Raw genomic sequence first — 11,877 nt, 5'->3', positions numbered from 1 at the left:
GGATGTCAGGGTTAGAATAATGACATTGAAGTTCTCTAGCACAGAAAGATGGCTGACCAAGTCCTTAGCATTCCAGAAAGCATTTGAGCCTATTCATGGGGTCCTTCTCAGACCTCCATGAGGGTGGTGATTAAGGGCTTTTGGCTGATAAGCAAAATGAATCTCAACAAGTTTAAATGTTGGCTGAAAGTCAGTTGTTGAATAAAAATGAAATTTGGTCCCCATCGCTATCCCCTTCCTGATACTCCTAGAGCTCTTTGCCTAGGCTTGATAGGAAGAAAAATTGGCAAAATGAAGCTTCTATGGAATGAAGCTAAGTCAACGTTTATAGAGAACAATTTGGTAATATCATCAAGGTCATATCTTGTTGCATTTGTATAGAAGGAAGTGGAGATTTGACAACTCTCTGGATTATTTGGGCCATGTGAATTTAGGGTCCAAAATGGGCTAGACCACTTTAATTATCTAGATAAATGTGTTACCACCATGGCTAGAAGTGGAGCTTCTTCTCTTCCTCAGACACAAAGAAACTCTGTGGCTGTGTCACCAAGGGAGGCTGAAAGGGAGGCTCTTCAGGGCAGACCGGCTGAAGCAGCCGCTGGGATCCTTCCTCATTTCTCCTTGGGATGGTGAGCAGTCACTGAGAGTTAGGCTAGAACAGAGGTGGAGGTCCGCGGCAAGCAAGCTAGTGAAATTTAATTAAGTGTACCTGACAAGCTGAGAGAGTCGCTTAGGGGCCCTGTCTGTGCATAGTTGGGTTTTTATGGATACGGGGCAAACTTCTTCCCACCCCTTCTGGGAAGTTGCCAGGTGGAAGACTTGGGGATGTTATTGTAAGATGTTGTTGGACAAAAAGTCTTCTAGTTTCCAGGCTTCCTCTGCGATGTTTTGGATGTTATTAGAAAGATTTCTGGACACTGAATCTCCCCTTCAGTGTTGTCAGACAGGGACAAGATATTTTCTGGACACAGGACTTCCACTATGTTGTCAGTGGAACTTCTGATGTGCAAATGTCAAGTTGCTTTCAAGGCATACTTTTAAGACATTGAATTCTTCCCTCATTTAACCCTATGAATTTAGTCTCTGCCCTCTTTACTCCATGTTAAAAAAAGGGGGGTGGGGCTCATGTCTTTCTCTCTGCCTGGCATATGGTGCCCATGAACTTCTAGGACTCTCCTAATTTGGGTCTAAAGAGATGCTGCTGTATTCAGATTGGAAAAAGAACAGGACTTCACCTTTGGTGGCCAAGGTGACTTACTTGGCTGCTGTTGCTTTCTTCTTTTACTTTCATTTTATTTGAAAGGTGGATATACACACACACGCACCCCCCCCCCCCCACACACATATACACATAGAGAGTAATAGAATGATCTTTCGTCTGCTGATTCCCAAATGCCCCACAATGGCCATAGATACCCAGGCCAAAACCATGAGCCTAGAGTCCCCCCCTGGGTTTCCCACATGAGTGGCAGGTACAGCCATCATCTGCTACTTCCTGAGAGGCTCATCAGTGGGATGCTGGATACGAAGTGGAGCAATTGGGTCTCAGTGAATTGTCCCAAGAGACAACTTAAGCTGATGCATTAGTTTTGCCCTTTGCTCTTTCCACATCTGTTACCTCTGCCATAGTTATTAGAATAACTTGGGTCAGGGGAAGAGTGTCAGCAGCCAGAGCTTCAAGGCCTGGGACATCAGGGACAGTACTTTGGACTTTATCCAAAGGTGATGTGAAATCATGAGGTGTTAGAACAGTGACAAGGTCAGATGGTTAAAAAGAGATCTTTATGGCAACAGTGCAGAGGTGGAGTAAAAGGAGACAGGAAGTTAATACAGAAGGAACAGACAGGAAAGTAATGCTGGAAAGAAGCAAATGAACACTTTTATAAAGAGATGTATCTTTGTTTGCATTAGGTCTTTTTTAAAGATTTATTTATTTATTTTTATATTAATTACATTGCATTATGTGACACAGTTTAATGTCAGTTCCTTCTCACAGCTGCATGACCTGTGGCAGGTGGCCTTCCCTCTCTAAGAGTTGCTTTCCTCTTATTTAAAATGGCTTAATGTAAGATTGTAAAAATTAGGTAATATTTATAAAGTACTTGGTGCAGTACCTAGAACACAGGTAAAAAAATCATTTAATTCTTATACAGCTGTCCTAATATGGACAGTCATCCTAAAAGCAGACCCTGAAACAAGAGTTTGAGTGATGATAGATTATTTGGATGGTGATCCCAGAAAGTAAGAAGTGAGGAAGGTGAGCTGGGGATGCAGGAAGATTGATAAAGCGTGTGTTGGTAAGTGGGCTGCTGCTCTGGGCAACTGGGGCTTAAATGCACTGGGAACCTTCAAGAATAATGCTTCCTGCAAGGCATGAGAAAGCTGGGGCATTTGTCTGCTAACTCCTGTCCCTCATTGGTGGAGGGTTGTCACTGTAGGTTCAAAGTCTGAGTGTTTATGGGTTGTTTTGTGGACAGGCTGAAGAGCTTCAGGTGAATGAGCCTTTGACTGTTCTCAAGCAGTAGAGTCAGGTGCTTGAGATGGCTACCATTATAGGGCACCTCAATGTATCTTCCACAGTGGAGCTGGACTCAGAGCTTGGCAGGGGTAATGGGCAGAGTATTATACCTGCTGCAGTGACAAGAAGTGATAGCTGAACTTAAAAAGTAGAATCAGTAAATGGGGGTAGAAAATAGGGATGCAGATTTTTGATGGGTTCTATATTTCCAGTGTGGCCTAAAATTTGTAGTTCTATTTATTGAGTTTAAGACAATTGCCACGAGTTACGGGGGTGATGTGGCCAGGAAGAAGAGATTATTTTCATTTGGGCATGTTGCATTGGAGGTGCCTGTGACATAACCAAGTGTCATACTGGGTTGGCAAATGAAACTTTTGTAACTCAGTGGTGGTAAAATGTGCAAGCTTCAATTTGACATTGAAATTTCCTTAACAGGCTTTGTGGGAATCAATCCTAACTCTAACGATGAATGAAGACTTTTTTTCCTCCTGCTAAAAGAGTACATTTAATCTGGTGGTGTAAGTGATGCCTTTTAAATAGCCTGGTGTCTCTTTCTACTTTCTGTTCTCCTATTAGTTGATGTTGAACTGGGTGCATTTTGTTACAGATTGTCTCCCTCTAAAGAAAGGGAATAATAAACACTCTTTTGAGTTGTTGTATAGCTATTCAAAACCTAGACAGCATTTTCAAAGCTCTTCTGAGTTGTTGCAAAGCACAGCGCTCCATCCAGTATTGTATTACTTTGCTTCATTTTGCTTTCAAACTTACTGCATTCTAATTATCCTGCTGTTACCGAATTCAGTGCTAAAGTAAATATGCTTGTTTCCTAAAATGGAGTTTCTAGATGATAAAAGCTTATATTTGCCAAGTGGAATAAGCCAGATAGTTAGCTAATTATGGCACGGAACTCATCCTGAGTATATGTATTTTTTCCCTCTCCATTGTCATTATATATTTGCATTTGGACACATGCATCCTGTTTGTACTCTATTTCAGAATACATTTTTCAATAGATGTTGAAACCACTTACATTTTAATTTTCTGAAGTGGTTTCTTTGATGGATATTTTATTATAGGAAGAAACGTAGGACAGCCAAGTCAATGGGACCAGAGACAAAAATGTGAAATAGGTAAAATCTGGCTTCAGCTTTCACTTTCAAGGTGACCTCCATCTTCCCCGAGGGCCTTGGCATGTCCCAGAACTCACTGCCAAGGTGCCCAGGAGTGGTTGGCTTCCTTTTCCCGAGAGGTATTAGTGATGCCATCACTTATCTCCAGGGCTTGTGAATTGCGTGTGCCGTTCCGTTTAGCCATGCTTGTTTGTAGAGCCTTGGCTCTGCATGAGGCCCTAGTCTACTTGGTAAAAGTGGAAGAAGAGGAGAGCAAAACGGGGTCAGGATTAGGTGGGGTACCCCGATTCGCTTTATCTTCCTTATTGGCTGGACTGTGCTGATAGTTGCAATGGAGGCTGGCTCCACAAATCCAGGAAGTCAGTGAATGTAGTGGGCACTCACCATTGGGCTCAGTATTCTGCAAGTGCACTCACTGATCTTCTTTAATGTAATAACACTGTAAGTTTACTTCAAAACATGCTTGAGAGTAAACATTTCTAGAGAAAAGTAGAAAAATCTCCTTATGTGTCTCCCGTGTCTTTGAAACTTCCTGCTGCTGGCAGGTGGAAGAGCCTTTCATTGTTTAAACAATTTTGAAGACCAAATTTTGCATCTGATTTTGTGAGAGTTCCAAACAAAGAGCAGGGTTCTTAGTAGTCATTTCTCTAAGGGAAAAAAAAATAATGACAGCAAAGTCATACAAGGTTTGAAACCTATATTTTTGAAGTAATGAAATAGCTGGCATGGTACAAAATAATAATGTTTTGCTTTTGAAGAATAAAGGCAGCCAGCGCATTCAGAGAACGATGGCTTTAGACTACAGGGTGGGATCATTCATCCTTCTGCTCTGCATTTTTCCCAGCTGAGCATAAAACTTCCACGGTTGTGATGGCAGTTCCACCTGCAGGCGTTTCCCCTGGGACCTCGTGGATGTGGGTCTGGAAGTGTGCGGTAACCTACCCACATCCAGTGTTTTCTTTTTGAGCCTGAGGCCAGGGGGAGCTGAGTTAGTCAGGCACATGTGTGGCTCAGGAGCCTGTAGAAAGTGCTGAACTTTTTGCATGGCTGTGGGTGGTAAAGCACTTGTGTGTGCTCACCCTGCTGTTCAGCTTGGAGCCACCACTGGTTTCAATTATGCCTTCAACAGGCAGCTTTGAGGGCTCCTCTATTCATTACAGTGCCTCACGCTCTATAATTAGTATTAAAGGAACACAGGCACTTCACAAATATAAAGGGCTAAACAGTAATCAGGCGGTCAAGGCAAGGCATTGGGACTTTTCCACCTAACGCTTCTTTTCTCTCAAGTTGAAAAAACACAGACTTCTTTTGTTGCCTTATTTTAAGGTTTTTGCCTTGAGTGATCTTAGTTTGAGTCTCACCCTAGCCAGTGACTAGCTGTGTGATTTTTCAGCATTTTGTGTAACCTCCTCATATCTCAGTTTTCTTGTCTGAAAAACAGCGTTAATGATAATTCCTACCTCCTGAGAACAATTTGAGGGATAAATGAGCTAATTTGGGCAGAAGGTTGCTTAGTAGATGTTAGCTCTAACTAGTAACATTTTGATTTTAGGTAATGCATGAAACACCAGACATAGACATAGGTCTCTTAAGTATCTTAATTTAGATGATTATTTATTTTGAAATGCAGAGAGACAGCAACAGAGATATCCTCTATCCTCTGCTTCACTCCCCAAATGCGTGAAACAGCCAGGGCTGGGCCAGACCAGAGCCAGGTGTCTGGGACTCAATCCAGATATGCCAAAAGGTGTTAGGGATTCAAATACTTGGGCTGTCATTTGCAGCCTCTCAGAATGCATAATAGCAGGGAGGAGGATTGGAATTGGTGGAGCGGGTACTTAACCAGGCTCTTCAATATGGAATACTGGCATCTCAAGTAGCAAGTTAACAACTACACCAAATGTCTACCTCTCGAAGATCTTTTTTAAAGCCTCTCATTATGCACACACACACACACACACACACACAATTGAAAGGCAGTTACATAGTCAGCGGAAGAGAGAGAGAGAGAGAATCTGTTTGCTAGCTTACTTTCCAAATGGCTGCAATATCCAAAGCTGGGCTGGTCCAAAGCTAGGAGCCTATAGTTTCTTCCAGGTCCCCCACCTGGGTGCGGGAGCCCAACGACTTGGACCATTTTCCACTGCTTTCCCAGGCACATTAGCAGGGAGCTGGATCAGAAGTGGAACTGGCACCTCAGGCAGAGGCTGCAGTCCCAGTCCCTATGCACATTTTCAGACAGAAACACAACCAGTGCCATGTGGATCCATCCCAGCTGTATTTTAAGGCGAATCCCAAGCATTGTTCTTTTATATGTAAACTTGAGTGTCTTTGATACTAACATACTTAATAAGCTGAGAGTCCCATTAGACCATGTCTTCTTTCCCTTGGAATCAGCTTGAAGGGGAATTACTAACAACAAAGCAACACCCCTACAAATGTTTGTTGAACTGGTAAGTTAATAACCCAGGCTTCGCTTGCCTCTACTTTTTGGTGCTTACTTAATAAATATGCATCAAGTAGATAAACAAGGACAGGAATTTTATAGCGTGTCCAATATATATGGAGATGTGCATATTTATGAAAAAAATCAGCAAACTTTTTAATACTTATGTGAGTCTTTGCAGTGCTTGAAATCCCACAGGCTTAATGTTGCTACGAACATGAATAATGCTCAAATTATTGGCACTCAGAAGTTTCATTCTGGTCCTGAAGTCATCTGTGAATGCTGAATGTCTAACTACAGGCGATGTCATGAAAAGCAATTAGCGGATGCTTCAAACACATGACAAATCCTTTATTACTGTGCTTATAAGTGACACGGTTTACAGAAAACCAAATGTAATTAAATAACATTGAACTTGAAATCTATCACAGAGTCAAGATATACAAGGTATACTTGGCAAGGCAAAACTTCTCAAACACTAGGTTGTTTCAGGTGATAATTTTCCAATAAATGATTCCAACACATTTTTTTTGTCTTGCAGACAGTTCCTTTGGCAATAACTTCCACTTTAGCTTTTATTATATAAAAATATAACAAACTTTCATTATATACAAACATTACATTACACAATGTACAGGTTAAAAACACTAAGAAAATGGCAAGCTGCAAGTGAAATTAAAGTCAGTAGCATGATAAGAATTAAATACGCACACGTTTCATAAAAATTACATTAACTACATTTTTTGTTTGCAAATACCAAACAGTACCAATGTGATTGGAAAGAGCTTCCAACAACTTCATTTTTAAGGCACATCTTGCATATTTATATTTACAACACTGAAACCAGTCAATAACTTAGGGGCTTCTCAGAGTGACCTGTATGATGTGTGAAGACATGCAGCGTGGGGTTACACATTTTCATCGGCTCCCTTCTTTGGGGACAGGTACCTGCCTGGGGGGGATGGGTAGAGGGGTACCCCGATCTCCTGCAGGTCTGGGAGCCTCCCTGGACGGGGTGGGGAAAGCAGAGTGACTGTCCTGTCGTAATCTCGGTGCAGCACCTTTTCATAGACGCTCTGCAGCCCCACAGTCTTGGGCAGTTGGGCCTGGTAGAAGTTGTCCCTGCGCAGGGGATCCCGCGGCAGCGACGTGCTCTTACAGAAGGTTGACATCTGCGCTGGAGGCTGCAGTGCGGGCTGTGCGTTGGGCCCACCACAGGACGGGCTCCAGCAGCGGTCCGAATGGCCCAGGATCTTACACTCGGCTGTGCACGCCCACAGTCCTACCACGAGAGGGAAAAGAACGTGGTTATTCTTGAGATCTCTCTCTCTCTCTCTCTCTCTCTCTCACACACACACACACACACACCCCTTGAAGCCTCTATCTTCTCAATGTCTGGGTCAGGGCAGCTGAAAAGTAAAGCGTGTATCAAGAACGCTATGAATTAAAAGGCACACTGCTGCCTGTAAGTCATCTTACTATGAAGCTGGTCCCATTTGTTCAAAAAAAAAAAAAAAAAAAAAAAAGCGCAAAAGCTGATTTCCCTCCTTGGACGGCCAGCATCATCGACTCTGCTTCTGCTTAAGAAGCCTGTGTTGTGCTGTGTTCAGGTGATGGAACTGCCTGCCCTTGGCGCTTTGTAAATGCACTGCAGAATGGATGAGTGAAAAACGGAGGTGAAGAGGCCGAGGGGGGCTGGGAACCTAGGGTGGCAGGGCCAAAGGGGCCCGTAGGGAAGGAAGCTGCTTTTGGCTGGGAAGAAGAGCCCTCACCACTCTGCATGTGATTGATGAGATCCTTTTTCAGAGCGTCCCCGCTGATGTCGGAATCGCTGTCGTTGAAATCACTGTCCCCTTTGCCGCTGTCTTTGCCACTGAACTTCTCGGCTTCTCGGCCCGAGATGGTGTTGAAGGAGTGTCCCTTCCAGACGGCCACTGGGGGCGCCGACTCCTTGCCGAAGCCAGGAGACGCACCGTAGGGCTGCAGTGGGAGAGGTGGGGTGAGGGTAAGGGCGGGACAAGAAACAAAAAGAACAAGTGCGACGGTTAAGCGTCTTCCTGAGCGCGCCCACCCTACCCCTCCAGGCTCCCTTCCCCCAGCCTGTACGCGGAGCACGGAGCAGGGGGGCGCCCAGCCGAAGGAAGGCCTCACCTCGGCGTGCGCGCCGCGGAGCCGCTGCTGCCCCTCCAAGTGACAGGCGCTTTCCCCCGTGGCGCTGCCGCCCTCCGAGCCCGGCACTTCGGCCGCGGCGACCGCGGGCGGGGGCGCGTCGGCCGCGGGGCTGCCAAAGGGCGCTTTGCCGCTGCCAGGGAAGGTGAGCACGTCGAACATGTTGGGCCTGGGCCCGGCTCCCCGGGCGGCCTCCTCCGGGGAGCCGGGAGCTGAGGCTCCTCCGCCCGCCGCCCCGGGCCGCTCTTCCCGGAGGGCCCCCCCTTTGCGCACCTCCTTCTTGCGGCGGTTGCAGGTGGTGGCGATGGCGATGATGGCGGCCAGCAGCAGCGTGCAGCTCCCGGCCAACACGATGATCACGATCAGCGGTGTGTCCCATTGCAGTGCCGGCCCCGACGCCCCGAGGCGAGAGCCTGGCGGGCTGGAGCGCTCCGGGGTGCCCGCATTGGCAGGTGCAGCCGGCCCGCGCCCGCCGCCCGCGGTTACCACGAAACTAACAGTTGCCGTGGTGGCTAGAGGGGGGCGGCCGCCGTCGGATATGACCAGTAGCGCCCGGAATACGCTGCCAGGAGGTTCCTGCGAGAGGTCGCCGGTGAGCACGATCTCCCCCGTGCGGCGGCCTATGGTGAAGGCTTCGCGGGGCTCCTGCTGCTGCAGGTCGAATGCCAGCTCTCCATTGGCGCCCTCGTCTGCATCCCGGGCCTGCACGCGCGCTACAGCCGTGTCCCTGGCGGTGCGCCCAGGGACGGCCACTTCTAGAGTGCCGTTGGCCGGCACAGGAAGAACCAGGACTGGCGCGTGGTCATTCTGGTCCAGCACCCGTACTTGCACCAGGGCGCTGCTGGAAAGCTGAGGGGAACCGCCGTCACTTGCTTGGATGCGCACGTCGAGCTGGCGCAGCGTCTCATAGTCGAAGCTGCGCAGGGCGTAGATGGCCCCGGTAGCCGGGTCCACTGAGACGTAGGTCGACACGGCGCCTCCCGCGCGGCCCACTTCTGCGTCCAGCAGCCTGTAGGTCACTTGACCATTGCGGCCCAGGTCCGGGTCTCGGGCGGCCACGGTAGCCAAGTAGGCGCCGGGCGGATTGTTCTCGCGCACAGAGACCTCGTAGACAGGCCGCGTGAAGACAGGCGCGTTGTCGTTCTCGTCGCCCACGCGCACCGTATAGGGCCTCACCGTGCGCAGCGGGGGCGAGCCGCGGTCCTCAGCCACCAGCGTCAGGTTGTACTCGGCGATGCGTTCGCGATCTAGCGATGCCGCGGTCACCACCAGATAGCTGCCGGCGTAGGCTGGCTGCAGCCGGAAGTGCTCGTGCCCGTAGAGGGCGCAGCGCACCTGCCCGTTGGCTCCCGAGTCCTTGTCCGAGGTGCTGACCAGAGCCACCAGGCTCTCGCGCGCTGCCCCCTCCGGCACCAGAGACGTGGTTCCGGCGTCCGGCGTCCCCGGCCCGGCCGGTGAGGTTGCGTCCGCTCCCCCGAGGGCGGCGGCGGCAGTGAAAGCCGAGGCGGGTGGCGCACCCGGGGCGGCCAGCGGGGTGATGGTGATGTCTGGTGGGTTGTCGTTGACGTCGCGGATGCGCACGATGACCTTGCAGGTGGAGGCGCGCGGCCCAGGGCCGCGGTCTTGGGCCCGCACGTCCAGCTCATAGGTGTCCTGGCGCTCGTAGTCCACCGGCCCTGCTAAGGTAAGGCGGCCGGAACGCGGATCCAGCCGAAAGAGGCGACGGGCCTCGGGCGGGGTGCGGGCGCCAAAGGAGAACACCACGTCACCATTGGGGCCCTCGTCTGGGTCGGCCGCGTCCAAGTCCAGCAGCAGCGAGCCCACGGGCGCGTCCTCAGCCAACTCCACCTCGGCTACGGCGCCCTGGGGGAAGGCCGGGCTGTGGTCGTTGGCGTCTAGCACACGTACACTGAGGGCGGCCGTGGCAGAACGTGGCGGGCGGCCGCCGTCTTGGGCCACCAGTTCCAGGCTGTAGGCAGCCTGGCTTTCGCGGTCCAGCTCCTGCAGGAGCACCAGATCGGCGCACTGGGCGCCATCCGCGCGCGTCTGCAGCTCCACGCGGAAGGGGCTGTGGGGCTCCGCGAGGCGCACGCTCTGCAGCCCATTGGCACCCACGTCCTCATCCACCGGCACCTCCAGGGGGATGCGCGTGCCTACTGCCGCACCCTCGGACACCTCCACAGGGATCTGGGCACGGGGGAAGAGGGGCGCGTGGTCGTTGACGTCCCTCACCTCCACCTCCACGTGCACCAGCCGGAACTGCTCCTGGGAGAAGCTGACCACGTCGAAGGCCAGCACGCACTGTGGGGCCTGACCACACAGCCGCTCTCGGTCGAGGCCTGCGTCCCCGACGGTCAGCTGTCCGTCGCCCTCGCGCACCCGGAGCAGAGAGCTGTTGAACTGCTTCATCAGGCGGAAGCTCGTGTCTCCGGACACTTTCATGTGCAAGTCCTCGGCCAGCGTCCCGATGACCGTGCCGGGAGCATCTTCCTCAAAGGTGCTGTAGCGGACTGTTTTGCTCTGGGCCACCGAGAGCACCCAGCAGAGGCTGAAGAGCTGCAAAGGGAAAAGCAAGGGTCTGCCCCAGCGCTTTGCCGGACTCATGCCGCCAGCCACCCAAGTGCTGTTTCCGAAAGGCTGCGAGAAGAGAGCGCTCTCTGCTTTGCAGATCCAGGCGTGCGCCCCTGGCTCTCGGGAAGGCGTTTGTCTGCGAGCCTTGCGCGGGAGAAGTCTGCAGGCTGCCGGGCTCCGCGGCTCGGAAGAGCCCCGAGGACGCGCAGACCCGCCCTCGCCCGGCGCCTCTCCCTCCCGCCCTCCTCGCCGGAGCTGAGCCGCCGCGCGCCGCCTCCGCCTTTATAGCCGCCGCTATGCAAATCACCCGAGCCGGGCAGCCAATGGCCGCCTCGCCCTCGCGCCGCTCCTCCGCCGGCGTCTGACAATCCCTTTAACGTGGAAAAGACTTAGGTGGGGGGAAGGGGCAGGCGGGGGGAGTTGGGGAATCTTCCCTCTGTTTCTTTAACTCCCTTTGCTTTCTCGCCGGCACGGAGAGGAGTTGGCTCGGGGAGTACGGAGCCGCCTGGCCTGCTGCAGGAGCCTAGCGTGGGCTTGTCGGGGTGGCGCCCCAGGGGCCTGGGACCCCCAGCCCTGCCTCTGCCCCAGCATGCACCCTGGGCATGTTGCAACCCCTTTCCTTCCTCCAAACTCCGGCGGTCCGGGCGGAGAGCAGCTCTGCTCGCCTTTCTGGCCCGGCTTCCCAGGGCGCCGGGAACCGCCAGGCTCTCCATGAAGCAGCCTGAAAGAATAAGGGAGAATTGATTTTGTTTCAATTTGTGTATGCATGTTTCGCTCGTGTGAGCCCCGGTGATCAGAGCTGCCACTTGCCTTTCAAAGAACCGTCCGATATGTTAGTATGCATGTCACCGTCCAAATGGCTTTCTTAAGCCCTGGGCGCTAGCAGCCAAGGAGGAAAAAGAAAAAGTTCCAAATAGGATTTAGCATAAGCTTGAGGAGATTTGGAAAGGTTTCAAAGATCAGACTGTATCAAAGGCTTAGGAAGCCCTCGTTAGCAGTGGAAATAGAATGGCGTGGCAGGCGATCCCATTGGAGGCCCCAAT

At 51.0% G+C, this 11,877-nt stretch overlaps 1 protein-coding gene across 2 annotated transcripts; it reads right to left on the bottom strand.

Moving 5' to 3' along the window:
- Window positions 1-6,423: 6,423 nt before the first annotated feature.
- Window positions 6,424-11,194, bottom strand: PCDH8 (protocadherin 8). 2 transcript variants are annotated; one of them, XM_004577444.2, is made up of 3 exons: window positions 8,246-11,194; window positions 7,867-8,074; window positions 6,424-7,376 (listed from the first exon to the last, which is right to left on the bottom strand). In XM_004577444.2, exons 1-3 carry the CDS (start codon window positions 10,865-10,867, stop codon window positions 7,003-7,005), a joined length of 3,204 nt encoding a protein of 1,067 aa, XP_004577501.2. In that variant the 5' UTR covers window positions 10,868-11,194; the 3' UTR covers window positions 6,424-7,002. The 2 variants fall into 2 exon arrangements, with proteins under 2 accessions (XP_004577501.2, XP_004577502.2); XM_004577445.3 differs by having other exon boundaries at window positions 8,537-11,194.
- Between the last annotated feature and the right edge of the window lie 683 nt (window positions 11,195-11,877).

This window comes from Ochotona princeps, chromosome 12 (genome assembly GCF_030435755.1).
Source record: "Ochotona princeps isolate mOchPri1 chromosome 12, mOchPri1.hap1, whole genome shotgun sequence".
In the NCBI taxonomy this organism is placed as follows: Eukaryota; Metazoa; Chordata; class Mammalia; order Lagomorpha; family Ochotonidae; genus Ochotona; species Ochotona princeps.
The sequence above is the reverse complement of the archived record's forward strand: the minus strand, read 5'-3'. Positions and strand labels throughout refer to the sequence as shown.

Coding starts and splice junctions, on each gene's coding strand:
- PCDH8 (XM_004577444.2), bottom strand. CDS start 10,867: ATGAGTCCGGCAAAGCGCTGGGGCAGACCCTTGCTTTTCCCTTTGCAG. Junction 8,075..8,245: donor TCCGCGGCGCGCACGCCGAG/GTGAGGCCTTCC, acceptor CTCCCACTGCAG/CCCTACGGTGCGTCTCCTGG. Junction 7,377..7,866: donor CATCAATCACATGCAGAGTG/GTGAGGGCTCTT, acceptor CTCTCGTGGTAG/GACTGTGGGCGTGCACAGCC.